We start from the raw sequence: 27,882 nt of genomic DNA, 5'->3' as shown, positions 1-27,882 counted from the left end.
CCTCTCTTAAGATACTTTCATATTTTAAAGTGATTGATTGTAAGTGTACTTGAGTGCGAGTTTCTAAAGACAGGTATTTCTCTACTGTTCGTCTCTGAGCCCACTGTATGCTTAGTAAATGCTTGCCAAGTGAATACAGGAGAGAATGGTAACAATGTTCTTCCAGTCCCAGAGGCTTGAAGCCCTGGCCATCTTTGACAACTCCCCTTCCTTTCCATCACATTCCATAAGTTGCCAAGTCCTGTTGATTCTTCCTCTACAATGCTTCTCGTGTGTGTGTGTGTGTGTGTGTGTGTGTGTGTGCGCGTTTTCCATTGCAACTGATACCACCTTTTGGCTTCTTATTTCCTCACTCCTGAATTACTGAAATATTCTTCTAACTGATTTTCTGGGTCCAAACTGAACTCTCTAATGCATTTTGCACAGTACCAGATTAATTTTCCTAAACGCCCTCTTAATCTTATCTCTTGCCTGCTTAAAAATGTTCTCTAAGATTCAGCTCCTCGGTATGGCATTCAAGGCATTCCATAATCTGTTCTCAACTTACTTTGTATTAGTTCTCTAGATAGATAGATAGAGATATATGTATATCACCTGTCACTATCTCTATCTGTATCTATATATAGAGATACATGTCAGGCAGAGAAAGACAAATACTGTATGCTCTCACTTATATGTGGAAACTAACAAAGCCAAACTCCATATGAACAGAGAGTAGATTGGTAGTTACCAGGGGCTGTGGAGTAGGGGAAACAGGGAGATATTGTTCGAAGGGTAAATACACATTTCCAGTTTAAGAAGTTCTGGGAATCTAATGTACAGCATTATGATTATAGTTAATGATGCTAAATTGTATTCCGTAGTTGAAAGTTGCTAAGAGAGTAGATTTTATTTTATCTTTAAAGATTTTATTTATTTAACAGAGAGAGACACAGTGAGAGAGGGAACACAGCAGTGGGAGTGGAGAGGGAGAAGCTTCCCGAGGAGCAGGAAGCCCGATGTGGGCCTTGATCCCAGGACCCTGGGATCAGGACCTGAGCCAAAGGCAGACACTTAATGACTGAGCCAACCAGGTGCCCCAAGAAAGTAGACTTTAAATGTTCTCACCACCACCACAAAAATGGTTAATTATATAAAGTGAAGGATGTGTTCATTAACCTTATTGTGGTAAACATTTTGCAATATATGCCTGTATCAAATCATCACACTGCACACCTTAAACTTACATAATGTCATGTGTCAATTTTATCTCAATAAAGAAGGTTTGGGGGAGAAAAAAAATGATAAGTGTTGTAGTTCAGAGGTGAGAGAGATCAATATAGCTTAGGGTGAGGTGGGGAGATCAGGAAGGCATGCTAAGGAAGTGTAGATTCATTTCCCTAAATACCGTGTGGATCCCATTGCTCCTCAAACCAACAGCCTCACCTCTCTCAGACCACACCTGTGAAGGATTTTCAAAACAGAAGATACTCAAGCCAGGCTTTGAAGGATAGGATTCAGATAGATGAAGGAGAGGGGTACCTGGCTAGTTCAGTCAACAGAATGTGATTCTTGTCCTTGGGGTTAAGTTCGAACTCCACACTGGGTGTAGAGATTACTTAAAAATAAAATCTTAGGCTTAGTCGTTAAGCATCTGCCTTCGGCTCAGGACATGGTCCCAGGGTCCTGGGATCAAGCCCCATATCGGTCTCCCTGCTGGGCAGGAAGCCTGCTTTTCCCTCTCCCACTCCCCCTGCTTGTGTTCCCTCTCTCACTGTGTCTCTCTCTGTCAAAATAAACAAATAAATAAAATATTTTTTAAAAAACATCTTGGGGGGGCGCCTGGGTGGCTCAGTGGGTTGAGCCGCTGCCTTCGGCTCAGGTCATGATCTCAGAATCCTGGGATCGAGCCCCGCATTGGGCTCTCTGCTCAGCGGGGAGCCTGCTTCCTCCTCTCTCTCTGCCTGCCTCTCTGCCTGCTTGTGATCTGTCAAATAAATAAATAAAATCTTTAAAAAAAAAAAAACAAAACATCTTGGGGCTCCTGGGTGGCTCAGTGGGTTAAGCCCTCTGCCTTCAGCTCTGGTCATGGTCCCAGGGTCCTGGGATCAAGCCCCGCCTTGGGCTCTCTGCTCAGCGGGGAGCCTGCTTGCCTTCCTCTCTCTCTGCCTGCCTCTCTGCCTACTTGTGATCTCTGTCTGTCAAATAAATAAATAAAATCTTAAAAAAAAAAAAAAATCTTGGGCACCTGGGTGGCTCAGTCAGTTGAACAGCTGCCTTCAGCTTGGGTCATGACCCTAGGTCCTGGGAGGAAGAACCAAATAGGGCTCCCTATGCAGGGGAGAGTCTGCTTCTCCATCTCCCTCTGCCCTCCCAACTCATGCTCACTTGCTCTCTCGCTCTCTATCTCAAATAAATAAATAAATAATGTTTAAAAAAATCTTGAAAAAATAGATGAAAAAAGTAGATGAAGGGGAGGTGTGAGATGTGTTAGGAACGGTATGAAAGAGGTTGTGGTGGATAGATCAGGATGGGACCATCGTGGGCCTTAAATGCCAGCCTGGAGAGGAGAAGGTGGTTTGGGTTTGATCTTGTAGCCCTTCAAGATTTCTTAGTAGAGAAGACACGTTAGGAAAACATGTCAGTGTGGAGGGTAAGAGTAGAGGGGAGACTAGAGGGTGGCCAATTAGAAGGCCATTCAACTGTCCACATCTGACTTGAGAATGGCTTGACTTAAGGAGGTGATAATCCATCCATATATACAACATCTAAGGCTTAGTTTTTAAAAACAGGAGACATACTTACCTCTCCAGTAAGAGTCCCATGTGGTCTTGTGCAAAAGAAAGGAGAAAGACTGGTTGGATTTTAGTGTGACCTCCTGGTTTCTCCAGTCCTTCCATGACATGTTTGCACTTGCCTTTAGTACTGACACTACAGCCCCACCATCATGGTATCTGGGGGGCTCCAGGCTCTTTCCCTTGTGTGTGGGTCTGTTTCTTTGACTAAGCCCATTTCCACAGCACCCCTTTGAGCTGCAGGCTTTAGTAAAATATACTCCAGATGGTGTTGGAAGTAGTTAAGGCTTGTCACTCTGCCCCAGTCTACTTCGTCTTTCTGAAGGGCCAGAGGTCCTATTCCTTGCCCACCCCTGGTTGGTCTAAGACTTAGACTCAGCCTAATGGGGACAAGGTCAGTTGTTTGTTTTGCCTTGGAACTACAAACAACTCTCCCACTATTGTGAACTACTGGGCAGAAGGGGGACCGGGAGAGAGAAGGCCATTAGATACTTTCAGCTATATCCTCAGAAGTTTCCCACAACAGAGAAGCTATACCGCTAGAAAATGTCAGGAATGCGGTCTTCATGCAGATGGAAGTTCATATGCACCTTCGAAACAAAGGAGAAAGAGAGCTCCACATTCTAGTTTCTTTTCACCCAGGTCCCTCTGTACCCTGCCTTTCTGGAAGGTATTTGAGCACCCCTCCCCCTCATAAAGACTCTCTTGCACTTTTCTCTTTTGTCCTGCTCTCCGTCTGTTTCTTTTTCTCCTGACTAGAAAGTCAAAATGTGAGCTGAGCATTAGAGTTCCCTGGTCTCAAACCCCTGAAGAGGGAACCCGACATCAAAGGCCCCTGCCTTGGGTGCCTGAGTGGCTCAGTTTGTTAAGTGTCTGCCTTCGGCTCAGGTCAGGATCCCAGGGTCCTGAGATTGAGTCCTGCATCAAGCTCCCTGCTCAGCGGAGAGCCTGCTTCTCCCTCTACCTCTGCTGCTCCCCTTACTTGTGCTTTTTCTCTCTCTCAAAGAAGTAAAATCTTAAAAAAACAAACAAAAAATGACTCCTGCCTTGGTGGGTCTACAACACTCTTCTTCTTCTTCTTCTTTTTTTTTTTTTTAAGATTTTATTTATTTATTTGACAGAGATCACAAGTAGGCAGAGACACAGGCAGAGAGAGAGAGGAGGAACCAGGCTCCCCGCTGAGCAGAGAGCACGATGCGGGGCTTGATCCCAGGACCCTGAGATCATGACCTGAGCCGAAGGCAGAGGCTTAACCCATTGAGCCACCGAGGCACTCCTCTTCTTTCTTTTTTAAGATTTTATTTATTTATCTAAATTTATTTATTTATTTAGAGAGCATGAGCTGGGGGAGGGGGCAGAGGGAGAGGGAGAGAGAATCCAATGGGACTCCATGCAAAGCGCAGAGCCTGATGTGGGGCTTGATCTCATCACCCTGATATCATGACCTGAACTGAAATCAAGAGCTGGACATTCAACTGACTGAGTTACCCAGGTGTCCCTCTCTCAACAGCTGGGAGCTGTTGCAGGGGCTGCGACAGAGCCTCATCTGTGTTTGCATGTCCAGTGCCCCCCACAGGAGAAACAAGAGGGACCCAGCAGTGCTCCTTCCACTCATGCCTCCTTTCCTCTGAAGTCAACCCACTGCCCGCCCCACTTCAGGTGCTGGGAGGATGATGGATGGGAGACTCCTTGGGTGACGCTCAGGTGTGTCACCAGCAGCGTCTTCCCAGCAGTGCAGACTTCCCTGGCCTCCTCCTGTCTCTCCTCAGCCATCCTCTGAGCAAGAGGAGACCGCTGCTCAGGACAGTCCCAGAGCTGGACTTGGGCGTAGGGAGAAGTGAAGCCATAGATCACCTGCCCCTCTGTGCCGTTCTGGCTATAGCCCAGCGTCTCCACAGCGTCCGTCCCCTCCCCGACTCCAGCCCACAAATCCCTGCCTTGCTCCTTCCAGCCATCACTCAGTCCCAGGGATGGCTCTGCAGGATGTGTGCAAGTGGCAGGCCCCGGACACCTGCGGACTGTCGCCTCACCTGCCTCAGGCCGGCGGCTGCGCCGTGCCCCCAGGTTGTGACCCTCAAACCTTCCTGCGTACGCATGGCCCCAGGCTGGCCCACGGCACCACCACCTTGGCCTTCCGCTTCCAGCACGGAGTCATCGCCGCTGCGGACACCCGGGCGTCCTGTGGCAGCTACGTGCAGTGCCCGGCCTCGCGCAAGATCCTCCCGGTGCACCCGCACCTGCTGGGCACCACGTCCGGCACGTCGGCAGACTGTGCCACGTGGTACCGCGTGTTGCGGCGGGAACTGCGGCTGCGCGCCCTGAGGGAGGGGCAGCTGCCCAGCGTGGCGGGGGCCGCCAGACTCCTGTCGACCCTGATGTCCTGTTACCGGGGGCTGGATCTGTGCGTGGCCACCGCGCTGTGTGGCTGGGACCGCTCGGGCCCTGCCCTCTTCTATGTGGACAGTGACGGCACCCGCCTGCAGGGGAACATCTTCTCGGTGGGCTCTGGATCTCCCTATGCCTATGGCGTGCTCGACCGCGGCTACCGCTACGACATGAGCCCCCAGGAAGCCTATGCCCTGGCTCGCCGCGCCGTGACCCACGCCACCCACCGCGATGCCTACTCAGGGGGCTCTGTAGACCTTTTCCATGTGCGGGAAAGCGGATGGGAGTATGTGTCGCGCAGCGATGCCTGTGTGCTGTACTGGGAACTGCAGAAGCTTCCGGAGCCAGAGAAGGAAGAGGAGGAGGAGGAGGAGGCCAGCCAGGACCAGGCTGAGCCTGCCACCCTGCACAGAGACTCCAGGATGGCCGCAGAGACTGAGATGCTATGAGAAGCAGTAGGACTTGGGGGGACCTTGGCCAAGGGAGTGGGTGGGAGGATAGGCGTGGGGGTGGGGAGAGGAGACTCACAGCATCTGGCTCCAGCCCACAGGGGTCCCCAGCTCCATTTGTTCTAGATCTCCATCCCTTTCTGCCTCCCAGCACTGTGGGTGGCTCTGTCCAACATGTTCCTCTGGATGCCCAGTGGATTGGTCCAGCCTCCTTTCCACGCTCAAGTTCTCCACAAATAATCTCTGTGTGCCTGCTGCACGCTAGACGCGGGGCTAGGTGCCAGACCCTCTTTCTCACCACCTTCTTTGCCGCCTTTCCCCACCTGATCCCTGCTCTCTTTGCCTCCCATTTCTGTATCTCAGCTTCAAAGTCTTTGTCAATTTGTCACCTTGGTGAGGGGGGTAACTGGGGGTGGAGTAAGGTGGGGCGAGTGGCCCAGAGCACCCAGGTTGGGGGGGGCAGGGCAGCACAGACCTTATGTGGGGGGCTTCTCCCCCTGCCCCGGAGGGACTCTAAGGACAACAATCACTATTCATTCTGAATGCCCTTCTCATGATAACTCTGAGGTAAAAATTATCTTCACTTTGCGGAAGAGGAAACAGCTTCAAAGGGTTATGTGACTTGCCGGGGTCACACAGTAAGTGGCAGAGATGAGGGTGGGACCCCGCCTTCCAGGCCTTCACTCCAGAGTTCTGCTCCTTCAACACAGTTCTGTCCTCCCAGGTCCTCTTTCTTGCCTCATCTTTCTGCCCTAGGCCCTTCAGGCATCTGGGACTGAGGTTGGGCAGGAGGAGCTGGGCCAAACCCCTGCCTGGTGGGCAGAGGAGCCCGAGGGCCTGGAGGGTGGCCACCCGCCTGCCCCAGGACCTGGAGCCATGGTCATCGCCTACCCGGAGCTCTGGTCTTCAGACCCTGTCACTGCTGAGGCCAGACTTCTTTCCCTCTTTCCCCTTCCTCCTTTCTTCCCTTTGCCTTCTTTCCAGCCTTTCCTTCCTGTCACTTCCTCTGGGGAAGGAAGAAAAGAGGGAGGTGGCTGTGCCAGTGGGAACTGTTGGGCTAGCACATCCTCTCGCGCCCTTCCTGCCCCTCCTCCAGCTCCCGTATAAGCCCTGACTTGGCAAGGCTGGCTGCCAGTTCCAGGGGGCCCACCTTCCCCGCCCTGCTTCTCCCCAGGCAAACTTGAAGGGGAGTGGTCAGGAAGCACAGTCAACCAAGAGACAGGACTGAATGGAGGGAATGTTGCTGAACTCTTTCTCTCATCCCGCTCCTGCAGAGCTTCCAGGCCCGAGATTCACAGCCCTCTTTCCTCTCTCCTGGAAACCTCCTCTCAGCCTTCCGCCCAGCTCTGAGCCCCAAGCCCCAACACTGGACTTCCTGCTTAGAATTCCTCCAGGCTGGAGCTGGCCTGACTAAGAGACCCCCAGGCTCTGGCCTTCGGGGCATGATTAGGGAGGAGGGAGGAAAGGCCAGGGAGTCTCAGGAAGGAAAGCCGAGGAGGCAGTGGAGGCTGAGGGAGGAAATTGTGGTGGGGGAGGAGGAGCAGCAGAAAAGTGCCAGCATTTGAGAGTCAGGGTCCAGGAATCTCATTGGTGGCCTCAACAGCAACCCTGTCAACAGCAACCAACAGCAACCCCCCTGTCCTCAACAGCAACCCTGTCAACAGCAACCAACAGCAACCCCCCTGTCCATTCTTCAGTCTCTGGGAAGAAGGTGCAGAGCTCTGGGAATGATAGGCAGAGCTCAGGGACCCCCCTGGGGCCAGCCTAGTCCTGGAGGAGCACAGGAGGAAAGCTTTTGCCCAGGGTTCAAGGACGTGATGGACTCAGGCATTAAGAGGGTGCATCTCCAAGTGCAGAGATGTACGTGGATCTGTGTCCTGGTGTGAGGGGCCCAGTAGAGGTGTGTGCACATGAGTGTGCTAGAGGATGTGCGGCAGTTCCTGTGTACAGAGACAGGGAAGAGACTGGAAGAGAAAGAGTTGACACCTGGATAAGAGTGCAGCCCATCTTGGGAGAGAAAGCCAGGCCTTGTCACTTATTTTGGAAAAATGGTCCAACACGGAGAGGAAGTGGGGGCAGAGCTCATCGTATTAGTTCCCCACTTCTGCATTGTCACACCCCTATCCTGAAGCCTCAGCAAGGAGAAACAGTGGGTATGTGTGTGTGTGGTGGGGAGCTTGCAGCCCAGGGTTGTTGCCTGAGCATGGTCTTAGGCTCAGAAACTGCCTGCAGCTCACTCCCTGGGATGCTCTGTGCCCTTTCCCTCCCCACAAACAGGGGAAGGAGGACTGAACACACATATAGGGGAAAACGGAAGGGAGACCCTATTTCTCCTGTCACCTAGCCCCTTCTCACCCTTCTCCTTTCCTTCCACAGTCCTGCCCCTCTTTATTCCCTTTGATAGGTTCTGTCTTTCAGGATGATGAGGTATTTGAGACCAGAGATAAGACCAGGGGTCTTGCTGACAGGCCTGTTTCCCTATGTCCTGTGTTTCCCTCCAAGTTTACCAAGTCAGAGTTGGGGCCTGACCTCAGGATGCGGGGAGGGAGGGCTGGGAGAGCAGGGAAAGGCTGCATCCCACCTAGGAATGGCCCATGGGTCAGTCCCTCACTGCTCTTCACTTATTCCTGAAGGCTGGTTGCAGATGTTGGGGTGAAAGCAAAGGGGCAGAGAGCTTGCCCATCCTGCCCCCAAACAAAAAACCCTGTCCCTGACATCACACTTGGGGTGTTGGCTCCTAATCATCTCCTTTGGGGGACAGCCAGCCTGCTCTTGCTTGGGTCTTTGGCCAGTTAGGGCTCCAGTTCCAGTTCCCTTCACAGAGTAAAGGACAAGTCCAGCCCCGGGGCATGGGTCTTGTTCTCCTGGCACCTGGTTACCCTAATCAAGCAGGCATGAAGGTGTGAGAGATGGCATCTTCCCATTGGAACAGTTCCCCCCATGGCCAGCACCCCACACTTGGAGGGGAGGACCAGGAGGCTCTGTCTGGACCCATCATCACTGTGCACCTCCAGGAGCCCTGCCTGGAATTGGGACCTCCCTTCTCTGCTCAGGGAGTGCACACGGAGAAACAATGGCCTCTGCTCAGCTCGCGCATCCCAGTTGACTTTGATTCGACTGCTGGGCCCCCTGATAGCTCACTCCTGGTCCCTCTCCCTCTCCCTATGTGTTCCCTGGAGAGTAAGACCAGGACTGGAGAGAATTAAAGGTGGGGTCACTGGGCCCAGAATCAGAGTGACTATGCCATCTCAGCCTGGCCCACCCTCTCCCACCTGGCACGGAGAGGAAGGCTTTCTTAGTCTAAAAGCCAGCTTCTTCTCTTAGTCTTTTATCTCTCCCCCTCTCTTCTCAGGAGCTCTCACCCCAACTTCTCCTTGCCACCCTCCCCTCTAGCCAATCCCCTTAATTCCCTTGGACATTTTGAGACCAGCAAGGAACAGGAGAGTCACAGTGGGGGTACTTACTCCCTCCTCAGGCTAGAGGGACTTGAGTGGACTGCCCTCCCAAAAAAGAAAGGAGTGAACTGCCCCACAAAGAAGAAAGGAACCAGCAGGGTTGGGTCAGGCCTCTCCTTCCCACCCTTTGGCACAGAGAAGCTCTGCACAGAAACCCACATGCAGAACTGGAAACAGGGCTCCAGCTTTAGAAAATAAAGTGTTTGTTTATTATGAAATTAGAGATGGAGGCCCCTCCCCTTCCTCCCTTTTTCCCCTTCCCCAGCTGCCTCCCTCTTTCCTTTCCTTCCCCTTCCCTCCCCCTGGGGCCTGGGAAGCACACAAGACAATGCCCAGAGCTGGGATGCCCAGGGCAGGCCAATAGCTGCGCAGAGCTCCAGGGAGGCGGCCATGTGGGGGGCTGGAGCTCTTGCCCTGGGAGGTGGGCTGGCACCCTCTCTCTGCTGGAGGCCAGTGGAGCCAGGATGAGGCCATGAGTGATGGATGGAACCATGCGGGCAGGTCTGTAAAGACACGAGAGCCAGGGGTTCTAGGCAGTGAGTGGAGGAGGGCTTCAGGCCATCCCTCTGCTCCCTCCTCTCCCTTAATTAGGGGCACTGACCTGGGACCAAACATCCCCCTGCAGGAGGGTGGGCAGCAGTGGCTGGAAGTTTCTCTTGCTTTTTGGGATGGACAACAGAAATAACTGAAAAGCCAGTCACAGGGACCGGAGAGAATGCAGGCAGATGTGGGCAGGAGACAGACACAGAGCATGTGTGTGGGCAAGGGAGACAGAGAGAGGGTGTGGGAGAGATTTAGAATTGGGCAGACAAAAACAGAGTCACGGAGAGAGTGGAATCACAGTGAAGGAACAGAGAGATTCAGAATCGAACCACACAATCCAGACCCAGACAGGAGAGTGTTACAGAAAGAGACAGAGATCCCTGGAGGGAGACAAACTAACGACTTGGGAGAAGGGAAGTAAGAAGGAGGTTGCCCTGGGGAAGCTGGGAAGAGGGACACTGGGAGGAGAGGAGGCCTGGGGGGCTCGCCCCCAGGCTGCTGCCGCCTGCCTGGAGCCCAAGGGGTGGGGGCTCACTCAGAGGGCCTGTGAGGGGTGCCCCACCGCAGCGGGCAGGGCTGGGGCCTTCTCTCAGGGGGCCGGGGGCTCCTTGGCCCCGTACAGCTCAGCCAGGGTGCGGAAGAGCGGCCCCCAGTCGTCCAGCGGCTCGGCGGGGCCAAGGGCGCCCCCCGCCTCGCTGCCGGAGCCCAGGGAGCTGAGAGAGCCGCAGGAGGAGCCACGGCCCTCGTAGCCATACACCTGCACGGAGTCGTAGGGCGGCACACTGGGGTCGTCGTCCGCCTCACGGAGCCGCAGCGCCAGGAGCTGCGCCACGTCGGCGGGCCCGGGGGGCCGGGGCTGGCGGGGTGCCCGGGCCCGGGGCAGGACGTCGCGGCGCGCTGGTGGCCCGGGGTTCGGCGGGGCCGCCCCGTCAGGGTTCTGCAGGGCGCTGATGTCGAAGGCCTCCGTGTCCTCTTCGCCGCCACCCTCGTCGTCGTAAGTGATGATGTTCTCACGGACGTCCTCCTCCTCCAGCACCATCAGTGCTTCCTGCTTCTGCCGCCGCAGGGCCACGAAGAGCACCACCAGGGCTGGGAGAGAGGCGCACACAGGCCCACTGAGTCTGCGGGGTCCCTGGGAGCACGGTGGCCTGCTTCCTTTCCGGACCGCGCGCAGGTTGGGAGACAGAGGAGACAGTGTGGCCCGGGGTGGCAAGACCTGAGTTTGACACCTGGCAATCCTCGTCTGGGGCCTGACTTCACCCTGCACTCGTCGGGTGACTGTGGGAAGTTGCTTCACTTCTCTGAACCTCTTTGACCCTTAGAGGGCTTGTGTAGATAACAGGGAAAATGAATTTCCCCCTTAGGGCTGTTGAAAGGATGAATCCGAACTAGCACAAGTGATGTGCCGGGCACCACATGCCGCCCAGTCAGGCTTCAATAAACGTTTTTTAAGGCTTCTGGCTAGCATTGTGGGTTGGTAATGTCAGGGACGTGAGGCCAGAGCTCTTTTCTTGGATACACAAGGGAGTGGGAAAATCTGGGCATGGGGCTTCCTTCATTCCCCAGGGGAGGATTTCCCCAGATCCAGGGACCTGGCCCCTCTCTCGACCCCCTGCAGGCTCAGACCCCACATCGATGTTCCGAGGTGGCCCGACTCACCAAGCAGGGTGCCCACACAGGTGACGATGGCAAGCAGGGCCCCAGTGCTGAGACCAGCCGGTGAGAGCTGAGCCTCGGGCCGGCAGGAAGCCACCGAGCCATCGGGCCGGCAGCGGCACACGCTGACAGTCACTGTGGCGGTGCTGCTCAAGGCTGGCTGCCCCCAGTCCCACAGTTCTATGGGAACCACATAGGGTGCCTGGCGGGGCGGAGCAGGGCGAGAGGGCAGCAGCAGGCTGGCGGAGCCATCTGTGGGAGAGGAAAGGTGTGGGGCCCCTTCCTGAGACATGGTCCCAGTAGGGTGGGCACGGCCCAGGGAGACAGCTTCCCATGGGGAGGGTTGGCAAAGAGCAAATGTGTGCACATCCACATCTACCTTCTGTCAGGTGGAGGGCCCAGATGTGGGGGGCGGCAGTGAGGCAGGCCAGGCTAGGGGATGGTAGGGGAGCAGGAGAGCAGGGAGGCCACCCACCTCGGTTGTCACGGACAGTGAAGTTGGCATCGGGGCCCAGAGGACCTTGAAGGGAGACACGGCTACTGTTGCCCACCTCATCTCTGTCCAGGGCCCGGATGACCTGAATCAACTGGGAGGAAGAAGACAGGCCTTGTATGGAGTGGGCACTGGGAGGTCTTAAGGTCCCGAGCCCTCTGCCGCAGCGGCTCACCTGGCCAGGGACTGCCGAATCACACACAAAGGTGTCATAGGGCTCAGCCAGCTGGGGGGCGTTGTCGTTCTCATCCAGGATCTGGATGGCCACTTGCACGCGGGAGGCCTGTGCGGAGCTGTCTGAAGCCAGAACATGACACACACAGTAGTTTACACACAACATGCACGGTGTGTGGGCACGGATGCCCCATGTAGCACCCAGCATATACACGCGTCACGTGGGCACACACAGGGCAAATGGTGTGAGACGAAAGGAACAACACCAAGAGTATACAACAACATTCAGGTGGGAGCCAAGATAAGTGCAGTGCGGAAGGTACATTCCATGGGGGGGGGCGGAGCACCCGGGACAGGCATACGTGTGCCGTAAATGAAAGGTGGACAGAAGGTGCATACAGGATGCATGCAGGCCACAGTCATGAAACAAACGCATTCATACCACATATTCGATGTACACTCAGCATTTACAACAAATACAACATGCATGGAGTGGGTGTTGGATATACACCATGCATTCTGTGTCACCCTGACCCAGGATCGAGAGTATGCATTTTCATACATAGCACCCACGAGACAGACAGACAGACACACACACACAAACACACATGCCCCATCAACAGTAGGAAGGCTACGGTATAGCCATGAGTAGCACTTAGACTTGGCCTTGGGGAGCCAGGCCAGCCTGGGCCACAGCCAGACACAGGCCCCCTTCTTCATGCGACCCTTCATCAGGTTGTTCCCCGTCATCACCCTGACTTGCTCCTCACTGCCAGTGCTATCCAAGGAAGAATGGAAGATGGGTATCCCTGCCCAGGCTGCTGCTCACTTCTCCTGGCTGAGCCTCCCAGACTCTTTAGTCCTCTCCCAGGTGGGGAGAGAGCTGGCTGGCCCTGGGGAGAGGGCCAAGGTCCCAGCCTGTGCAAGGGAGGCTTGCGTGGGCTCTCTGGCTAAGGGTTCCGGGCTCCATTCCTTCTCTGCAATAAGGGTCCTAGGCCTGCTAGTTGATCTTAGGGTTTGCTGGAGAGCAGGATTTGGTGGGAGGGTGAGAAGACAGAGTGGGAAACACACACACACACACACACACACACACAGCTAGCAATGTATAAACAGGCAACTCTAAACACTGCATACACACAGGGACATTCACATGGACAGACATGCATGCAACGCCACGTAACACACAGCGACGGGGCCAGAAACATGACCTTCTACACATAAGAGGTAACATGGTGGCAGGGATAAGTGCTCTGACTCCACAGCCTCATAGGGTCTCGGGCTCTGCCCCTTCACAGCAGCATGACCTTGGGCAGCTACTTAACTTCTCTTTGTCCGAGTCTCCTTATTTTCGAGTGGGGAAGTAATCGTACCTCCCTCCTAAAGCTGTGGTGGTGATTACATTAAGCGATCCACGTTTGGTACTAATGTGTACACAGTAGAACAGTACTTGGTACACAATAAGTCATAAATTCTTTGTCCACGAACACTCACATACATAAAACGATACCTACAGCCACCTGTACTGATGCTTATATACCTCTAATCACACATTCGCACAAACATTCTATCTGCTCAACTACACACACAAATACGTGTGGGTATGTATGAACTGTTACACACATGGAATTATACACACGTAGGTATGCACTCACATGTGCACATACATAGAGCTCTTCGCTGCCCTGTGCAAACATCTCATGCGCACAATGACAGTTCCCAGAGACAGGACACAGAAGGCAAATGCAGGAGGCCCTGGGGTGTGAGCAGGAGTGATAAGGGGAGGTTCCCACAGGGAAGGGAGGTGTCCCTGCCTCCACAGGCCATGGCAGCCCAGAGGCAGCCAAAGCATGCTGCTGGCAACTGGTGGCTGACAGGGGCAGGAGCTGGCCCTCTCCCCTGACTTGAGGGCTCTCTGCAGGGCATCCCGGGGAGGGGCTGCTGGAACCCTCCCAGTCAGTCTCCAGAGGAGGGGCCCAGCTCCACCCTGGCTTCAGCCTGAAGCAGACAGCAGGGATGGCAGGGTCTGCCAGGGTGCAGATTGGGGTTTCCCAGGACTCAAGAGTAATTTGAGGTTTCCCAGTTGGGGAAAGTCAGGTACGGGAGCGAATTTAAAGTCAGGGCAATATACAGACAGATGCATTGTGCCCAGGCCAGCCCAGCCTCAGAGACCAGGAAGCCTGCCAGGCGGTGGTGATCCAGGCTGGGAAGGCAGCCCTGCACACTGGTGAGGTCTGGTGGCAGTGACTGCCTCCCCCTTCCCCACTCAGGGACAGCTCCTCTGCCAGGCGCCTGCAGCCTCCCCCGTCTCCTGGAGGTCCGGGACTCCTCACCGAGCTCCGTAGCCAAGACCGTGAGGTTGTGCCAGACTCGAGCCTCACGGTCCAGAGGCACCACCGTGCGGATGGTGCCGTCTTCAGGCTCGATGGAGAAGCAGCGCTCTGGATCCGAGTGGGGGAGGATGGAGTATCTGGGGAAGATGGAGCGGAGCTGGAGGCTGATCTGTGGGCAGCGCTGGAGCTTGCTGCTAGGCCTCCCTCCCTTCTGTTCGTCTTGCTGGGCCTCTTGGCTCTTCCGGGCAGAAGGCCTGAGCTCACCAGGCTGAGTATGCCCAGGGTACCCAGAGCCATGATTCATATTAGGGTCCCCTTAAAAGACAAATGGCTTGGGGAAGTTATGGACATTAAACACCGGTCCTAAGACTCGGGGGGACTGGGTTTCCTGGTGGGGGAGAGACTGAAAGAGGTGGAAGGGGGTAAACAGCCTGTCTTTCTGACTTTTGGGCTCTATTCTAGGGATCCAGAGACCCCAGGCTTGCTCTGCCTCAGACTAGCTGTGTGACCTTGGGTGAATCATTTAACTTCTGTTTACTCAACCAAGATGGGAGTGACACCAGCACCTCCCTCATTTCTGTGGCCGGGATGCTGAAAGGTGGGAAGAGCGGCTCTTCTCAAGGCAGACAAATCTGGATTGGAGTTCCAGCTCTGCCGCTTCTTGATTGTGTGACCTTGGGCAAGGAACTTAAGCTGTCTGGGTCTGGCCTCTAAAACGACTGGGGACGACCGTGCCTACTTCACAGGCCCGTTGTGAGAACTGAATGTTCCCAAGTGGGTAAAGTGTGCAGCCACGGGAGTGAATGGTTGTGGTAGCCAGTCGTCCAGCAAGAGCGCACATCAGATGACCTTGCATCTGCTTGCACCGCCACTGGGAGACGCCACTGCTATCCTCCCAGAGGGATGGGTGGAGCTGGGTGGGCGGAGCTAGCAGGGTCCTCCAGGCCTTCCCACACCCTCAGCCCTGCAGGGAGGGAGACCTCTGCCAGGAGGTGCCCAGCCTCGGTGGGAATAGCCTGCCACTGGGCTCCTCTCCTGAGGCTCGGCCCTTCCCCTGCCCCGCCCCAGCTCACCTGATTGGGCTGGCTGGGGAATCCAGGTCCGCTGCTGAGACCTGGCCCACCAGCGTCCCAGGAGCTTTGTTCTCAGGCACGGCCAGGTGATAGGCAGCCTGGGAGAAGGCAGGTGGCTCTGGGGCGTCCTGCACAGCCACGCGCACGGAGGCCACGTCCTTGAAGGGCCCTCGCCTCAGGTAGGCTGGATCAATGAGGGTGTTGGTGGCCTCCACGCGGAAGGAATAAGAGCGCCGGGTCTCGAAGTCCAGGGGCTATGGGGAGAGGAGGTGGAGTGACTGAGGCACGTGGAGACCAGGGCAGGCCCCAGCTCCTGGAAGTTGAAAGGTCCCCTCCCCAGCTTCCAGTGCTCTGCCCTCCTGAGAGGAGATGTAGGCACCGAGGGGCAATGGCCATGGTGGTCAGGGTGAGGCAGATTACTTAGCCTGGGACCCTAGGTCTGCCCCCAGCTCCATCATAGATGGGCTACATGAATAGCCCTGAGTCAGGCTTTCCCACTGCTCGCCCCAGTCCCTCATCTGAAAGAGGACGAGATAACCATGTTCTCTAAGCTCAATGCAGTGGTCCCAAGTCTGTTCCAGACCAGTTAGAAGGGAGCCTCATGGGGCAAGAGGCAGTATGAGCAAGTGTTAGCAGACAGGAGGCTAACCTTGCGGATAGTGAGGAGCCCGTCTCGACCCTGGGAGTCCGTGCTGATGCTGAAGGCTTCAGACCCCTCTCCATCCAGGATGCTGTAGGCCATGAGGGCGTTGTCCCCCAGATCTGGGTCCTGGGCCCGCAACCGGCCCACCAGGGTGCCTGGCCCAGCCGTCTCCACCACAGAGAACTGGTATAGGCCTTGAGTGGGGACGGAGGGGAGACATCTTAGGTCCCCAGCCCTCCTCCTTCTCCCAGCACTTCCTTCTCTTGGGGTCTGGCTGGGGGAGGGTGGGGAGGGAAAGCTTCTCTGGAGGCTGTAGGGGGTGGGGGCAGGCAAAGTACGGCTCTGGGAACAGCACTGGCCCCTTACTCTGAGGGAACTTGGGGGGGTTGTCGTTGACATCGCTGAGGGTGACCGTCACCGTCGTGCTGCCCGACAGCCCCCCCATGTGGCCGCCCATGTCCTTGGCCTGAATCACCACCAAGAACTCCTCCTGCGTCTCCCGGTCCATGTTGGGGATGGCTGTCCGTACCACTCCTAGGGAGAGACGACGGGTCAGGGGGTGCCTGTTTGCATGGCTGCCCTACCAGGCTCCGAGCTCTAGCCTCACCAGTCTGGGGGTCCACAGAGAAGAAAGGCAGTCCATCCAGCACGGTGTACACAAGCTTGGCGCTGTTCCCGTAGCTGGGGTCATCGGCATCGTGAGCAGTCACCTGGATCACTGATGTCCCTGTGGGGGATCCCGGCACCCCACTCAGCAGGGGCAGGGCCAGGTGGGAAAGAACAGCAAATGAGGGGGACCCAGACACGAGAGCAACGTGGGAAGGAGAGGTGAGGGTGCTCCAGGAGACGGGATCTGGGATGGTCAGAGTTGGGGTACTCACCGACATTGGACATCTCAGGCACCGTGGCGTGGTAGGGCCCAAGGGGAAAGATAGGTGGGTTGTCATTAATGTCTTGCACCTTGATGATAAACTCTGACGGGGGCTCCAGAGGCCGGTTGGAGGCTCGGTCCACAGCTTGGGCCAGGAGCACGTACTGTGCCTTCTCCTCCCGGTCCAGGCTCTTGGTGACATGGATATTGCCTGTGGCCTCATCAATCACAAATACAGTGCCTGCCCCCTCCCCGGTCAGCAGGTACTTGGTGCGGCCCTCGCCCCTGTCCACATCCGAGTGCAGCTGTAGGGGTCAGGGAAAAACGGCAGCAGGTTCCAAGCATGGGGACAGAAAGGTTAAAGAGTCTAGGTTTATGACTGGGTGGAGTGTTGGGAATCCTGAGGGACCAAGGTCATTGAAGAAGTGATGAAGTTGCAGGGTTGGGCCTAAGGGCCTCGAGAGTCAGGGCAGACCTGGGGAGGGCTGGTCCTTACCTTACCAATAAGGACAGGCTCTGGACCTGCATATTCCTCAATGACAAAGAACTGGTTCCACACCCAGCTCCTTCGGTTCCGCAGCAGCACTGGTCCTGAGGCCCCCCGGGACCCTGCCCAGGCCCGGGCTGGTGCTGCCAGGCGCCCCATGCAGCCCCAGCCACCTAGCCAGGCCAGCAGGAGCCTCACCAGGCCCCACATGTTTGGGCTCCAGCCAGGGCTCTGGTCACTGTCCCCAGGTACTGAGGCATGAGCCGGCCGGGCCAGAAGGGCAGACGCGTTGGGGCTACCCCATGGATCCACACCTGTAGGGCAGGTAGCTGTTCAGGGTCAAGGAAACCCTTAACTCTCCCCGTCCCCCAGCCAAAGTTAGAGGCTGAAGATCAGACCTCCAAGGAACCAGACACCCCACTGCCCAGAACCCAGACTGAGACAGAGCAGACAGTCTGATCCTTCCCTCCACCCAGGCTCTGCCTGTGTTCACCTCCAGCCCTACAAGCTGATAAATCTCTGACCAGTCAACTCTGAGTAGAGAAGCGAGGGAAGAAAACAGGAGGGGAGATTCGGGGTAGGTTTGGAACCCCAGATCTGGCCCCTGTTATTCCAGGTTGGCCATGCACCCCAGGGGCTGGAGGCATTGGGGACTACCAGGGAAAGGGCTTAAAATCCAGGGGCTGGGACTCACGGAGGTGTGGTCTCAGGGTGTCTGGGGTCAGGCTGAGCTAGGAGAAGGTGTGCAGCCTTAGACAGGGTTGAGAGCCTGTGAAAGTCCCTCCTCCACCGGGAACCCCACCTCTCCCGAACCTGCCCCCAGCCCACACTGCCAGCTGAAGTCCTTGAAGGGGGACTGGGCTCCTGAGGCAGAGTGGGGGGGCCCCAGAGCCAAAAGAAGAGGGTGTAGAGCTGGGGGCAGGGCCAGGATGCTGAGAGAGGAGAGCAGAGACTACAGACTCAGTGTTAGTGATGGTGAGACCCAGACTCAGGCACTGTCCGGCACAGACCGAGACAGAATGGCAGCAAGAGACAAGGAGAGAGATCAAAGGAGGCAGCCTGGGTGTCTGACAGGCAGAGAGGAGTCATAGGTAACAGGTTTGGGAATGGTGAGGGTGGGTGGCAGAGGGGTTTTCTGCAAGTGATGGGCAGGTGGGGGGCAGCCCTCAGCAGCAGGGGGTCAGAGCAGGCCTCTGGAACTTCGATCTGAGACGGGGCGGGGGGGGGGTGCAGCCAGGAGGGGCTTCAGGAATGGAGCCAGAGAGAGGACCCTTCCCACTGCTGTCTCCTCCCTCTCCTCCTGGGGTGGGGGGGTAGCCCTCAGGTAGCTGTGGCTGCTGCCCCTCCTCCCCCAGAGCAGACACACACCTGCCAGTCCTTTCCCTCCCGGGGGGAAGAGGGAAGCCGGGGACCGAGCCGGAGGCGGGACGAGGAGAGGAAAGGGCTGGAGGAGTGGGAAACAGGATAGAGGCAAGGAAAGAGGAGGCGACAGGGGAAGGGATAGGGGAAGGAAAGGAGAGCGGGAAAAGGCAAAGAGAAAGACAGGAAAGGAAAGGAAAGGCAGGGGAAGGAAACGGCAAAGAGGAAGAGGGTGTGAAGAAAGAGCAAGAAGGAGAGGGAAGGGGCAGAGGAGGCAAACAGGCAGAGAGAAGGAGGGTGAAGAGAAACCGAGGAAGAGGAAAATGGGGAAAAGAGGGAGAGAGGTGTGGGAGAAGAAGGGAAAGAGGTAGAGCGCGGGAGAAGGGAACCGGCAGTGGGCTCCCAGCCGCGGAGCGCACCGCTCTTAAGACACCCGCAGGCTGCGGGCCCCCTGCTGCCCCTCCGTGGGTTCCCGATCCCGGGCTCCGGGACAGGCGCCCTTACCTGACAGTGCCGAGGGGCCCAGGCCGGCGGGGAGCGTCCCCGCCAGCCCCCTTCGCGGGGTCCCAGGGGCGCAGCCCCGAGCCGATCCGAGCGGGCGCCGCGGCTCCGCTGCAGGTCTGAGCGGCCCCTGCGAGAACAAGGGAGCGAGACGGAGGGGGCGGGGGAAGGAGGCTCCGCCTGCGGAGGAGCAAGGCGGCTCCGCGGCGCGCGGGAGAGAGCCCAGCCTCCGACCCTCCCCGGCCAGCCCGGGCCCGCGCGGCGGGGGCGGGGGCGGCGCTGCCTGGCCGCCGGGCGCATACAGATGCGGCGCCCCTCCCGGGCCGTGCCCGCAGCGCCCGGCGGGGCACTCGGGCGGGAGGACGTCCAGGCCCCGGCGCCAGGCCGTCTCCGAAGGGCTGGCGGGGAGGGTGCAGCCGGGAGCGCCGAGCGTCCCCGTACGTCCCCCGCCGCGGGTCGAAAGGAGAGCGCGTGGCGAGGTGGGGAATTAGGCGCCGGCAGCAGAGAGGCCGGGCTCCCGCTCCCGGGGCAGCGTCTGGGGCTGCTGTGGACCCCCGCGGCAAGGAGGCGGCATTTGGGGAGCCGGTGCGCGGCACCACAGCCGGCCGACTGGGGAGCGCTTAAGGCCGTCAGAAGGGTCCAGGGAGTCCGCAGGCTGGGCCCAGGGAGCAGGTCAGGGACCGAGGCACGACAGCAGCGGGAGGGGACGGCGGTGGGGAGTGGAACCTCTTTTGGGAAGCTCATTTACAGGCTCCCACTGAGCGAGTGGCTGCTGCCCCCTGGCGGCCGCTGTGGGAGGCGCCTTGTAGGTGGCGAGATGACTAAATGCCTCTAACCTGGGACTGGGGAAGCTGGTCTGGGACCCTCCTCTTCTCAGGGGGTCTTCCCCTCTGACCTCCTGGGGGTGGGGGTTGGGGGTTGGGATTGGTGGGAAGACGCTCTGTGATGTGGATAGACCAAGACAGACATGGAGGGTGGGAATTTCCTGCTCCAGGAAGCAGCAGCTTGCCTAAACGAGGGTATGAAGCGAAAGCAATGGTGCCTCAGCGCTGAGCCATCCTTTTCAATTCAGTTTGGCTTTCCCCCAGGCCCTGCCCAAGGAAAGTCAATCACACACACTAGTTAAAACTAAGTCAGATTTTTATTATTTTTCCATAGACCACATCATTTAATAATAAAAAAAATAAAAATAAAAATTGAACAAAAGGAAAAGGTGGATATAAAGTGGAACCGGTGGGCAGGAGGCAAGGGCTGCAGGACAGAAGAGACTGGGAACTGCAGGGGCCCTGGGACTCAGGAGGAGATGCTGATTCAGCTCATAGGTGACCCAGTCCTGGCCCCAGCTGTTCCCAAGAGGGGGTTGTGAGTACCCAAAGGAGGTGGTGAGCAGGATGGAGGAAAAATGAGAGGTCTGGGGCTCCTAGCTGTTCCCCACCTCTGGGCCAACCACCTCCATCCCTAACCTAGCTCTTCCCTCTCAGACTCAACAATGGGAAATGAGAGGGAGGAGAGGGCTAACTCCCAAGAGATAGGTTACGGGGGTGGGGCTTTGGAGGGGAAAGACAGCCACTGCTCCATTTGGTATGTGGGGACAGGTGGCAGCCATACTTGAGCACTGGGTAAATGGTGTGAAAGACCCCTGGTTCTAGGGCGGTGGAGATTGTACCTATCCCTCTGTGGCCTCAAACCCCCCAGGGCAGGGTGGCTGATGCCTGCAGCTCTCCCTCATGTGTTCCTGGCTAGCGGCGCCCACCCCGGTCCCGCACAGGTGTGCTCCGACTCCGGCTCCTGCTGTGGCGCTTGGTATCTCTGCGGTCCCTCTCCCTGCCTCGCTCTCGGTCCCTCTCCCTATCCCGATCTCGATCACCCCTGTCACGCTCCCTTTCCCTCTCTCGCTCCCTGTCCCTCTCTCGGCTGTGCTCTCGACGCTTCTCCCGCTCCAGCTGTCGGTTCCGTTCCCGTTCTGCTTCCTTCTCCCGCTCCTTTTGCTCTTCCTCTTCTTGCTCCTTTCGCCGCTTCTCCCGTTCCTTGGCCCGTTCAGCCCGCTCTGCCTCCTTCTGAACAATCTGCAGCAGGTGGCAAAGGCAGAGAAGAGGGATCTCAGCCCCACTCACGCCAGTCCCGCTTTCTCTGGATGTCCCTGGACCCTGCCCTAGCTCAGGATCATTGCCCGCTTTGCCGTTAAGCAGGAACAGGGTTGTCAGCAATCACATCTTTGTCTCTGGGCCTAATCCCTCCACGATACCCACGATAGGCAGCGGGCACCATCCATGCCCCATGCCCCGCCTCTGGTATTTCCCTAGCTACTCAGATGTGAACAAACTACTTTTCCCTTCAGTGGAGTACACCAGCCTCAAATTCCCAAAAAGGCTCATTACAAAGAAACTTAAATTTAAAAAGCAAAAAATCCTAGGGCTGCCTGGCTGGCTCAGTTGGAAGAGCATGCAATTCTTGTTCTTGGGGTTGTGAGTTTGAGCCCCACATTTGCTGTACAGATTACTCACTAAATAAATAAAAATTGAAAAAAAAAAAAAGGGCAAAAATCCTAGAAGCAAACAGAAAAACAAAGAAATGGTTTCTCAGCTAGCTGAAACCAATTTCAAGGATGGTCGGCACAGTCAGCTTCCTAGATGCACAAACCCAGTTTCTGTCTTCATGTTGATCTTCACACTCTCAGGTTTGGCTTCTCTGTGGCGTAGTCACCTGGTTCTTCAAACTGCCTTACCTTGATGCATCGTTTCTTCCCTTATTATCCTATGCCGATACCTGGGCCCTAAGCATGCCAGTAGTCAAGTGCGTCTCCCTGCACCGCTGCGAGGCCTGGCTGCTACTCGGAGTGGAGCATGAAGTGGGCACTCACCTGGCTGTCAGTCAGCGGGAGCCAGTAGATGCAGGGAGCTGCCTTGGTCTTACGGAAAAGGTCATCCAGCAGCTTGGCAGGTGGTTCCTCCTGAGCTTTCTCTGAGGTGGAAGAAAGGGAGTCAGACCTTGTGCCCTATGACCCTGTGTCCCATCCCATTTGGGTTCCTTTCCCACCTACTAGCAGGTATGTGTGTCCCCACAGCTAAGTACCTTTCTTCTCACTCTTCTTTTCTTTAGACTTCGCACGTTCCTTGCGGCGGCGGTCACGGGACCGTGATCGGGAACGGGGCCCTTCTCGAACTTTGTCCCGATCCCATTCACGCTCTGATCGAGTTCGCTCCCGCCGCTCCATTTCCCGTTCCCGCTCTGCCCACTGTTCCCGCACCGCCCGCTCCTGCTCCCGCTGCTCTGCCCGGGGGTGCTGTGGTGGCTGGGTTGGGGGTGGGGGCGGGGGGTGCAGGGGCCGTGGTACCCCCTGCTCCTCTGTCTTAGTTTCAGAGGGACGGTCCACCAAGAGGCCCCGGTGATAATCCAGCTGTGGGTAGAGGAGGGACAAGGACAGTCAGGATGGAGAGGATAACACTCCCACTGAAGGAGCCCAGGTTATCAGGGCAGACAGATTTTGGAGCCCCACGGTCCAACAAAAGGAACCAAGGGGTAGGGAGAAGAGGGAGAAGGAATCTCAGTGACTGCAGGTTTGGCCAGGATCTCAGCTGGCTTCTAGCAGATAATGGCCTTCCCTGCCCCTCTCCTCCTTCCTTTCCCTAGGTTTCTTACCTCATCTTGCTCGGCGTAGTCTGCACAAAGGAATTTGGGATTGGACTGGGGCCATTTGACCCCATGCAGAGCTGTGCGAGTGGCAACTGCTTCCTCTACTGTTGAGTACTGGTGGAGGAAGGGAGAAGGCAGAGGGTCACAACAGGCCTCAATCCCTCCCACTTGCCACAACACCCTCGAACCTGCCCACATTGGTTACAAAAGGAAATATGCGCCACAACCTAGAAAATCAGCTTCCTCCCCTCACCGTTACAAAGCAGTGAGATTTGATCTTGTCAATCCAGAAGGCCTCTTCCACCAGAGTTCCCGTCCGGCCCAACAATTCCTTTAGTTGGCCTAAAGTGAAGGGGCGCACCTGCCAAGGAAAATGGAGTTTCCAGGTCTTGAAGAAGGCAAGAACACTCCTGTAACTAGTCTTCAGCTTCCCCAAGTATCTGGCACAGCAGTACAACTTCAGAGTGTGGGTGCAGAGGGGGGAGGGTGAGAGAAGCGAAAAGCAGTAACACTAAGGGAGACATTATGTGCCAAGCCCTCTGTAAATCCTCCAGACAGCCCTGTAGGCTCATACTTTGTCCCTATTTTTCAGATGAGGAGACTGGCTGTGAAAGATTAAGTCACTCAATAAGTGAGTAACTCGCAGATCTAGGAGTGGAAGATAAGTAACAGGAATGCAAAGCTCAAACTTTTAACCACTGAACAAGGCTGTGCTGTGGGAAATGACTCCGACTCACCAAATTGGAGATGTGGACGATGTTACTGATCTTGCCCCGGGGTGGGGAGGGCACCTGAGCAGTTCGGACTGGGTCATCAATTGTAATGGAAACTCCAGACTTTTGCTGGCTAATGGAACGTCGAGTTAAAGTATCTCCTAAAGTCACTATCAAAAAGAGCATATGAACAGATTTCAGCAGGGAGCAACGCTAGCTCTCTTACCTCCGCTATACCGCCTTTCTCTTACTCCCTACCAAGCAGTCACTCTTCCACCCGACTGTGCTGAGTGCCTACAATGTGCCAGGTACTGTCTAGGCAGGGCGCCTGGCTGGCTCAGTCAGTTAAGCGTCTGCCTTCAGCTCAGGTCATGGTCCCAGGGTCCTGGCATCGAGTCTGTTTTGAAGCTTCCCACTTGGCAGGAAGCCTGCTTCTCCCTCTCCCTGCCACTCTGCCGACTTGTGCTCTCCTATCTCTGTCAAATAAATAAAATCTTTAAAAAAAAAAAAAAAAAAAAAAAAAAAGGTACTATCTAGGCAAAGCTCCTCATTATAGAGATTCAAAGATTCAAACCTAGCTCTCAAGCAGCTTACTAACTAGCAAAGGAAGGTAAAACAGAGATGCAAAACACTAGAATAAAAAGCAGGAAACATTAAAGGCTTTTAAGAAAGGTCCAAATAAAGTACACTGGGGATTCAGGGAGCTGCAGGCTTGACCCACCTTTCTTTACTTCATGCTCCACAGGCGGGGGCAAGGCCACCTCTACTGAAACCTGCGGAGGGATGGGGGTTTCTGCTTCAGGCTCCTTGTCTTCTTCCTCTTCTTCCCTTTGCCCATTCTCCTGGCCCTCTGCAGGAACTACCTGTAAGGTATCAGATAATGGAGGAACTCTTAAAAACCAAACTGGCTCATTCTTCTCCGCCTCTGGTTTCCTGAGAGAGGGTGGGACAGTCAACCTAGCATGTTCCTTCCACTAGGGGAAAGATTTCATCCTCCTCCACTGGATCCTGGGATTATGAATACCTCAGCTCTGCCGTGAGGAAAACGAAGGCAGGAGTGGGCAAATTTTTTCTGTATAGGGCAAGATGAGAAATATTTTTAGGCCTTGTGAGTCATACACTCTGTTGCAACTCAAGGAGAACGTTGCAGCACTTAAGCAGCCAGAGATAAGAGTAAATGAGATGGTGTAGCCCTGTTCTAATAAAATTTTCTTTATTATGGACAAAAGGTAGGATGTGGTAATCTGCTGACCCCTAAAATCGCAATTAGCCCAACCCTCCACAGAGATAGCAGATCTCCCTTCCAGGACTCTAGCCTGGCTGCCTACTCAGTCCACTGCCTGCTCCCCTGACACTGGGTACAAAAGCCTTACCTGGGTGACAGTCCGGCATATCTTCAGCCCCTTGTCATGGGTTCCGTCATCACCATTACGCTCTGTCTCATCCTCAGAGATTCGGGAGTCATCAGCATGAAGATCCACAATAGCCTCCTGCCCCGCCAGGGGTTTGATGTCGGGGATGAGGCTCTGGGACACAGATACCCCCCACCCCGTTACACTGGGCCCGTGTCTACTCCCACCTCAATGTGTCTCATCCTTCCCTCCCTGGCTCCTCCCACCTCACCTTGAGTGACTCAGTGGTGATACTGATGGAGGGTTTCTTCTGTGTGGTGGCTGTGCTGGCTCCCCAACGCCGCTTCCGACCAGGCTGGCCCCCCTCTGTGTCACTGTTTCCAGCTGGCACCCCCTTGGTAGCTGCTGTCCCCAAGAAATAGGACCGAACAGTTAGATGGTCTTAGGTCCTCCGCTGGTTCACACCATTAACACCTAAAGACAGCCTTCGACTGGAATTTCAGTAAAAGGTTTGTTACTTAAGGAAACTGTATTTGGGGATTGGGGAAACCATGCTTCAGAGTGAACAATAAAAGGAATGGAGCCACTTTCTGACCAATAAAAACTGCTGTATCTCTGAAGGCAACGAGGGATGGTTAACTAGGGTGGTGAGCAGTTTAAACTTTTAGTGGCAGAAATAACTAAAGTCATGGGGAAGACAGACTGAGAAGGACAGAGAATGCAGAAAAACAAGACTATGTGATACTGATGTCTAAGTAAAGTTTAAGACTGTGACGTGATCTGATCATGCTTTAGGTTCACTTTCACACTATGACTTCACATTAAGTTATAAAGATCTATCGCACTTTTTCGATTTAGAGTTCCTCATTGGGAAAATGTTAAAAATGTTACTGTTTGAGGTGTGAGCACTCTCCTTTCCTCAGACATTCCCTCAGAATAAAGGATAAACAGATAAACATTATAGAGGAGTCCCTCAAACCCAATGCTGGTTCTGAGGGTTCAGGTATCTGAAAGAGAAAATGCACGCAGGGCTAGATAGGAAACTGTGAGACACCTTATAGTGTCATTAGTTAAGAAAGAAATGTGACCTGGGGAAAATGACAGGGATTGTCTGAAGTTTTGAATTTCAAAATGGAACCCTACATATGCCAAGAAGATGTAGATTCGTTGGGTGGAGGAAGTGGGGGGGAAGGGATGACCCAAGAATGCCACTGACAGTGAGTGGAAACCTATTTCTCTATGAACTGATTTTTATGGTACTCCTGACCTTTATCAGGGATTTGGGGCTAGACTTACAGACAACGGAGATCTTCCTCTTGAATGATTTGGGCAGCGAGCTCTGTATAGAGAAGAAAAGGGGAAAAAAAAAAAAAAAAAGAGAAAGAGACACACCCCACAGAGAGGGGGGAAGGAGGTTAGATGGGGCGGTCTTAGCACAGGCTCCAAAGACACAGAGAGAGAGAGACACAGAGACAGACAGAGACCAAAACAGAAGCGGCAAACGGCAAAAACGAAGCAGAATCAATGCAAGTTAGAGAAAAAAATAAAATCAAACATCACAGCAGGGGAAAGTCATCTAGTCCATACCACACCTGTGTATTAGCTTAACCAGAAATAAGCTGGAAGAGGAATTCAGGAGCCTCCCAGCCCTTTAAAGGCATAGGTCTTGTCCTCTTCCACTGTCTCTATGGGTCAAGAGGGTGCCAAACCCAACAAGATATGCCCAGAACTGGGTCATCTAGTCCTCCCAGGTCTTCTTGCAAACTCTCAGAAAACATGAGAAAGCAAGGAAAACCAACTCTGGGATGATCACTACAACAAGGTAAGCCTCCTCTTCTCAATGCCCAGCCTGACATCCAAGGACTATGGCTCTGATTTACTGGGACAGCAGACTGTTAAGGCTGTCAATACCCCTAAAGGGCAGAGCAGCACTAGACCCGTCAAAGAGGATGCTCCTGAGCCAAGTGCCAGGAGAAAGACTCTAAAGGTGCCTTTGGTAAAGGAAGGCTATTTTTTTTTTTTGAGGGGCAAACTGTCCCCAGGTAGCCTCTTGGCTTTTCAACCCACTATAAAGAGCTCTATCAGAGCCTTACTGTTTCCTCTCCAACCAAGGCTTAAGCCTTAGGGGCTCTGCCAAGGATCAGAAACTCCCAAACCTGCCTTTGAGCAAGTTTTTGCCCCACTCAGTGGGAGAAAGACTCTGGATAGAGCAAAAAGAGGGAGAGAGAGAAAAGGGGATTATTTTCAGATTTCAGTGCTTATTTCTGGAAAAACTAAGACCTACCACCCTTCTAAAGGGTAGGGCAGGACCCTCTTGATGAAATCCCCTTTCCCCATCCACCCCCCAGCCCCGTTTGTGTCGTCTAACCAAGTCTCCTTGGTCTCCGTTAAGGGCCAACCTGACCCCTAGCCGGGCCGCTCTCGATGGGTAAGTTAGTGAGGAAAAAAAAAAAAAAAAAGAAAAGAAAAAAAAAAAAGAAAAGAGAAAAGAGTAAAGAAAGAAGGAAAAAAAAAGGTCTTAATTAAAACAGGAAAAACATGAACCAAATAAATAAATCCAATAAAGAAATCAGAAAAATAAAGAGAAAATAATCAAAATAAAAGATTAAATAAAAAGAAGAAGAAAATAAAGAAGAAAATAACTAGGAATATGACAAATGTTCCAGGTACCATCTCACACCTGGGATCTTCAGTTCAGCCAATCGCACCTCACTGTGTACTGTATCTAGTCAACCGCCGGTCCAATCAGAATGAGCCCTCCCTGCTAGGCGCTGTGCAATTGGTGGGGGGTTGGGTTGGCAAAAAAGGTGGGCGCACGGCGTGGTGGTCAGCACGGCACTGCCAGAGTCCTCCCAGGGGCGCAGGGGGGGCGGGAGGAAAACGTGTGGGGGGACGCTGCCCAGTTTCCATGATGTCAAGACAGTTCACTGGAGGTGGCCAGGCTCAGCGAGGGGTACAGGGGGAAAAGGGGCAGAGACATCAGTCCCAGCC

General features: G+C 54.9%; 3 protein-coding genes across 5 annotated transcripts in view; 1 reads left to right on the top strand and 2 right to left on the bottom strand.

Annotated features, from left to right (window-relative positions):
* The first annotated feature begins 4,744 nt into the window (after positions 1 to 4,744).
* PSMB11 (proteasome subunit beta 11) lies at positions 4,745 to 5,608 on the top strand. Its single transcript, XM_032857038.1, has one exon. It carries the CDS (start codon positions 4,745 to 4,747, stop codon positions 5,606 to 5,608), a length of 864 nt encoding a protein of 287 aa, XP_032712929.1.
* A 3,635-nt stretch (positions 5,609 to 9,243) lies between these two features.
* CDH24 (cadherin 24) lies at positions 9,244 to 19,523 on the bottom strand. 2 transcript variants are annotated; one of them, XM_032856386.1, is made up of 13 exons: positions 19,197 to 19,523; positions 17,343 to 17,647; positions 16,857 to 17,037; positions 16,583 to 16,702; positions 16,342 to 16,509; positions 15,982 to 16,169; positions 15,333 to 15,586; positions 14,260 to 14,396; positions 11,931 to 12,052; positions 11,738 to 11,849; positions 11,266 to 11,514; positions 9,665 to 10,695; positions 9,244 to 9,566 (listed from the first exon to the last, which is right to left on the bottom strand). In XM_032856386.1, the coding sequence occupies exons 2-12, from the start codon at positions 17,541 to 17,543 to the stop codon at positions 10,196 to 10,198; spliced, it is 2,232 nt and encodes a 743-aa protein (XP_032712277.1). In that variant the 5' UTR covers positions 17,544 to 17,647; positions 19,197 to 19,523; the 3' UTR covers positions 9,244 to 9,566; positions 9,665 to 10,195. The 2 variants fall into 2 exon arrangements, with proteins under 2 accessions (XP_032712277.1, XP_032712276.1); XM_032856385.1 differs by having other exon boundaries at positions 16,857 to 17,151; positions 19,197 to 19,521.
* A 1,405-nt stretch (positions 19,524 to 20,928) lies between these two features.
* ACIN1 (apoptotic chromatin condensation inducer 1) overlaps positions 20,929 to 27,882 on the bottom strand; it is a 33,216-nt gene continuing 26,262 nt past the window's right edge. For both annotated transcript variants that reach the window (XM_032856380.1, XM_032856381.1), the window contains 10 exons: positions 26,188 to 26,230; positions 25,163 to 25,296; positions 24,913 to 25,065; positions 24,261 to 24,402; positions 23,564 to 23,709; positions 23,080 to 23,187; positions 22,833 to 22,940; positions 22,266 to 22,590; positions 22,054 to 22,154; positions 20,929 to 21,259 (listed from right to left, as the gene is read on the bottom strand). In XM_032856380.1, coding sequence (XP_032712271.1) covers positions 20,933 to 21,259; positions 22,054 to 22,154; positions 22,266 to 22,590; positions 22,833 to 22,940; positions 23,080 to 23,187; positions 23,564 to 23,709; positions 24,261 to 24,402; positions 24,913 to 25,065; positions 25,163 to 25,296; positions 26,188 to 26,230 — 1,587 coding nt within the window. In that variant the 3' untranslated portion in view covers positions 20,929 to 20,932. The remainder of the gene's footprint in view (positions 21,260 to 22,053; positions 22,155 to 22,265; positions 22,591 to 22,832; positions 22,941 to 23,079; positions 23,188 to 23,563; positions 23,710 to 24,260; positions 24,403 to 24,912; positions 25,066 to 25,162; positions 25,297 to 26,187; positions 26,231 to 27,882) is intronic.

This window comes from Lontra canadensis, unplaced genomic scaffold (genome assembly GCF_010015895.1).
Source record: "Lontra canadensis isolate GAN:19392208 unplaced genomic scaffold, GSC_riverotter_1.0 scaffold12, whole genome shotgun sequence".
NCBI lineage: Eukaryota > Metazoa > Chordata > Mammalia > Carnivora > Mustelidae > Lontra > Lontra canadensis.
This window is presented reverse-complemented; position numbering and strand designations above follow the sequence as displayed.

Coding starts and splice junctions, on each gene's coding strand:
- PSMB11 (XM_032857038.1), top strand. CDS start 4,745: ATGGCTCTGCAGGATGTGTGCAAGTGGCAGGCCCCGGACACCTGCGGA.
- CDH24 (XM_032856385.1), bottom strand. CDS start 17,543: ATGTGGGGCCTGGTGAGGCTCCTGCTGGCCTGGCTAGGTGGCTGGGGC. Junction 16,703..16,856: donor GCCTGAGATGTCCAATGTCG/GTGAGTACCCCA, acceptor GATCCCCCACAG/GGACATCAGTGATCCAGGTG. Junction 10,696..11,265: donor CTGTGTGGGCACCCTGCTTG/GTGAGTCGGGCC, acceptor CCTCTCTCCCAG/CCCTGGTGGTGCTCTTCGTG.